Source organism: Echinops telfairi, unplaced genomic scaffold, assembly GCF_000313985.2.
Source record: "Echinops telfairi isolate 266 unplaced genomic scaffold, ASM31398v2 ScPeMD7_2010;HRSCAF=2546, whole genome shotgun sequence".
Lineage (NCBI taxonomy): Eukaryota > Metazoa > Chordata > Mammalia > Afrosoricida > Tenrecidae > Echinops > Echinops telfairi.
Window position 1 is genome coordinate 23,462,006 of NW_022105908.1, and position 4,801 is coordinate 23,466,806.

General features: G+C 46.3%; 1 protein-coding gene across 1 annotated transcript; it reads right to left on the reverse strand.

Moving 5' to 3' along the window:
* Positions 1-564: 564 nt before the first annotated feature.
* On the reverse strand, positions 565-2,636 carry LOC101644420 (peroxisomal multifunctional enzyme type 2-like). Its single transcript, XM_045293439.1, is given in 4 exon segments — positions 565-904; positions 907-1,117; positions 1,119-2,071; positions 2,074-2,636. Coding segments are annotated over 4 exon segments (1,782 nt in total). The 5' UTR covers positions 2,567-2,636; the 3' UTR covers positions 565-779.
* Positions 2,637-4,801: the final 2,165 nt, after the last annotated feature.

Genomic DNA, 4,801 nt, shown 5'->3' on the forward strand with positions numbered 1-4,801 from the left:
TCTAAGGTGTGGGCGTCTCACTCGTAGTGTGTCCCTGTCTGTTGTTCGCTGAACACTGAGCCTTGGGAGTGAGTTCAGGTCCAGACCCGAAAGATGACGAAGGGCCGTCGTCTCAGGGTTCCATCAGTCTCTCTGTGACCAGTCCGCCTGGTTCTTTTTTAAAGACATGTAGATAGTAACATCAAGGTCTTCATCGTTTCCAAACTAATACCTGATGCCCTTCATTCATCTGTCCAGAATACATACTGTGGACACGTTGCCAGGGGACCAGTCCCCGAAGAAGAGCATCAGCTTGGTCGAGGGCAGCGAGTAAGAGGAAGTCCCCCGAGGAGATGCATTGAGGCCAGGGCTGCAGCAATGGGCTCCAGCCCAGGAGCAGTTGTGGGGACGGTGTGGACCGGGCAGTGTTTCATTCCTCTGTGCACAGGGTCGCGATGGGTCGGAACCTACTTGAGGGCACCTAGCAACAGCAATAACAGCAACATTCATGTATGTAGGCCCATTTTTCCATCTGGCGTCATTTTTTTTTTTTTGCGGTGAAATGTTTTATTACGAAGATAGAGATTTAAGAACAAAAGCATAATTACATTCTAGTTTACATTTTTAAAATGATACATGAAAAATTAGTAAAAATGAAAATCTATAGTTATCTGAAATCTGAAAATGTTAAGCTGCTTCAACTATATCTTAGTTTGTTTCACTTTTGCTGACTAATCAAGCATATTTTGGTAAAGAAAGAGTCTAATTCTTTTATTTTAATTAATAATCCAGTGTGCTCTTCAAAGCTTGGCGTAGTCTTTAAGGATCATCTGAAGCTTCTGGGCCAGCATGATGTTCCCTTTTGCCTTCAGTCGTCCACGGAAGAAAGCCTTCTGAGGGTCGAGCTTGCCCAGGACCACCTGCTGAAGTCTTCGTCTGAAATCACAATGGTTATATCAGTAGAGCCTTTTGCAGGGCCTTGATACATCTGTCCAGAACCACTTCTTAGGTCAATAGTCCATTTAGCTGCAACGTTTCCAGTTTTAGTGTTATGCCACTCAAATGCAACATTTATTGTCTTTACCACCTCATGCCCAACATCTTTAAGGCGGTGGCCAATTTCCTCAAACACAAGGGTTACTCTGAAGCTCTCCACCCTCAGAGGGTGTCTTAGCTGAAATAACAAATGTTGGCACCCAATCTATGTATGCATTTGATATGATAATGTCTCCAGTTTCTCGGATCTTAGTTTGAAAATGGATTCTGTTTCCTTCCTTCCACATCTCCGTTTGCACAGTTTGACCTGGATATACTGGTTTTGCAAAACTCACCTTAATTGCCTTGAAGCTGGACACATTGTTATCTGAAAACTGCTTTTAAACATGCCTGGCAGAAAATCCAAATGTACATAATCCATGTAACATGGGCTTGTCAAAACCAGCTAAACTAGCAAAATCAGGATCAATATGTAAGGGATTCCAGTCTCCAGTGAGGTGATATAAAGCAGCCTGATTGAAAGAGGTGCTATCTGTAAGTACAGCATCTGGAGGCCGATTGGGTGTGGCTACAGCCATCTTGACTTTGTCTGATATTCGTTTTCCACCAAACCCTCCAGAGCCAACAATGAAGACAGAGAACTGATTATAACATACAACTTCCTTCTCAGAATATGACTAGACATCGATAAGAACCACTAAACCGGACTCTTTATCTAGGATATCAGCAATATGTGATTCACATCTTAATTTTCCTGATCTGGGAAGTGGTTTATATAACTCCAAATATTGCTCCCCATGAAGCACCTTTGCAAAGTTAATTGAAAGGCCAGGAACCTCTGCTAATCCTCCACCCATTACAGATTTCTGCACAATGATAACTCCAAAGGTAGGCAAACTGGAGAAATCAGAGCTTCTTTCATAAATGAATTTCAAATCTTTTGGATCCTTAGCGGACGCACCCACTCCAAGAGCATACATAATAGCTTCCAGTTCGGTATAAGCACAAGAAAATGAAGAGAGTTGATAGCCAATAGCACTTGCAAATCCTGATGTGGTTGGTGATGCTGCATGACTGGTATGATTCGTTGAAACTCTACTTTACTTAGAACGCCAAATATACTGCCAGTTGATTCTTGAATACTCTGAGGGGTGCTCGAATTATCAAAGTCACAGATTTGCGCCCATTTAGCTTTCACTGCCTCAGGAGTCATTGGCTGATTCTTCTGCCTTACAATGGCCCCAAGGGTTCTCTCCCAGTGTAATTTTTCAATCCATCCAGCTCCTACCTCAAGCAAGCCACCATTTTCCTCACAACTCTCATGGCAAAGCCAAAGGACCAGAGGTGCAACACAATCTGGCTTCAGAGCTTTGAGAACATCTTCTGGCAAAACAGTCTTAGCCATTCTCGATCCTGCAGTAGGGGCAAGTGTGTTGAAATGCATGTTGTTTTTTCGCCCTTCAGTTGCAAGAGTATTGGCTAAGCCCAGAAGACCCAGCTTTGCAGCACTGTAATTGGCCTGGCCAAAGTTGCCATACACTCCTGAAGCTGGTGAAGTCATGATGACCCTTCCATAATTCTGTTTCTCCATGTGGTCCCATGCTGCTCAGGTCACTTGGAAGGAGCCCCGCAAATGAACTCAATGGATTAAATCCCAATCTTCATCACTTGTCCTAGCCAAAGAATGATCCCTGATCATCCCAGCATTGTTGACCACAATGGCAGTTCTTCCAAAAGCACCCAATGTGTCTTCACAATCCTCTCTCCCGCTTCAACTGCAACATAGTTGGCCACTGCTTTGCCACCGTTCCTTCTTATTTCTTCAACAGCTTTATCAGCAGCTGAAGAGCTTGTACCATCTCCTTTAAAGTCTCCTCCTAAAGCATTCACAAGCACTGACGCACCTCATTCGGCAAAAGCCAAGGCATAGGCTCGACCCAGCCCTCCACCCCCGCCCCTCCAGTGACCAGCACCACCCGCCCGTCGAACCTCAGCGGCAAGGCCATGCTCCTGATTGGCGTGACACACACAACACACACACCCATCTGGTGTCATTTTGCTGCTGCTGAAAAGATGTGCTTCGTTGTTCATTTCTTGGAGTACAGATTTCCTGGGGGTGAGTTCTCTCAATGCTTGTATGTCCAATAAAGTCTACTTCACGTTCATTTCTGAAATGATTTTTGCTAGGTAAAGAGCTCTCGTTCCATTGCTGGCTTTTTTTTTTCTTTTTCTTTTTTTCTCTTCTCACGATGGGTGACAGTGTCCCTTTTGTGGACGTGCCTGGTAATTTTTGTTTGGAGGCCAAGGGTGGTGACATGGCTGCTTTGTTGGGTGGGTTCAACCGGGGCCTAAGATTTTCCCGCTGCTGTTGTTAGGTGACGTCTGATTGGTTCTGGCTCATGGCAGCCGTGTGCACAAGACTGAGAAAGCCCTGCTCAGCCCTACGTTCGAAAACCCTGTTACAATGGACACCAGGGAAACAAGGTTCTGGCTAACGATGGTAGACCTGTTGAAAGAGAGTTTAAAAGCCATTGGGTCCCGCCCCAGGTGGGCATTCACCGAGCGCATAGGTAACTAGTTCCTCGGAAGTCATGACACTGCTCTTCCGTGTGTAGTCATGCACCGGAATCCTTCACCAAGGTCAGGTCCACGGCACTCTGGGACACACCCTGTGGCCTCCACAAATGCTGCCTGGAAAGGCCACAGGCTCCAGAACACAAACACTGAACCTCATGGAAAGCATGAGGCCCAGGGTACAGAGAGGCTGTCATTCTTAGCCTAAGATATGAGTCAGGACCTCCCACAACGAGGGCGTGTAAAGCACCTTCCGAAGGCTCAAAGGGCTGGACTGAAGCCCAGATTTTCAGATGAGGCTTCTTTGCAGACAAGGAGAGAATGAACGACTTGGCCCAGCATTTGGCCTGTGACGCCCTGGAGCAAAATCTCCTTTGCTTCTGCCCCACCCCTTAGCCCTGCATCCTGTGACGGGACCGCCTCTTTCTCCATCCATCAAGACGTCAGGACTGCCCTGCTCATGGAGTGGCCCTCAAGAAGTGGATTCCCCTCTCTGGCCCCATTCCCCCCACCCCCTTTGAAACTGAGGTGCATGGACTAATCCTGAGATCAGGGAGCCCCATCATCAGAAATGCAGACCTGCTGTTGGTGGCCAGAGGCCAAAACAGATAGCATCGAGAGCCACCATTTCTTCTGCGATGGGTCTCTGTGAGTTTCTCAGAGCCCAAAGCGGCGCCCTGTTGGGGCAGAGCATCCAGAGGTTTACCATCTGTGTGGTCCAAAGGAGCCACTAGGAGGAGGTCCAGGGAAGACGTTGACAATTTCTGAGGAAAACAAGGGGAAGTTATTGATGGTGATGATGGTATGGATTTGCTGCCTTCTGGGGGAGGTGTTTTTTTTTTAGGGGGGAAGGTTCTTTACACTAAGACGCCAACTGCTTGAGAAATAAGCGTGCTTAAGTTCATCCACGAAGCAGATAAGAACGTGTTAAAAAGTCCTCTGAAAAGTGAATCCAACACGGTGGAACTAATCTAGCATACTGGTTATGCTGGTAAATGACCTTCAGACATGCGGAAACAAAGAGATGGGAAAAAACTTGTGGTTGTAAGAGTTACATATTTATTTCAATGTATATTATGAAAACAGATTGGGCTGTACTCCTCAAACATGTCACATGACCAATATGATTCCCTGACCTATGAAATCAAAACCTACTGCCCCTGAATTGATTCTGACTCCTAGCAACCCCACAGAGCAGAGTAGAACTGCTCCCCTAGGGTTTCTAAGGTGGTCAATCTTTACAGATGCAGGT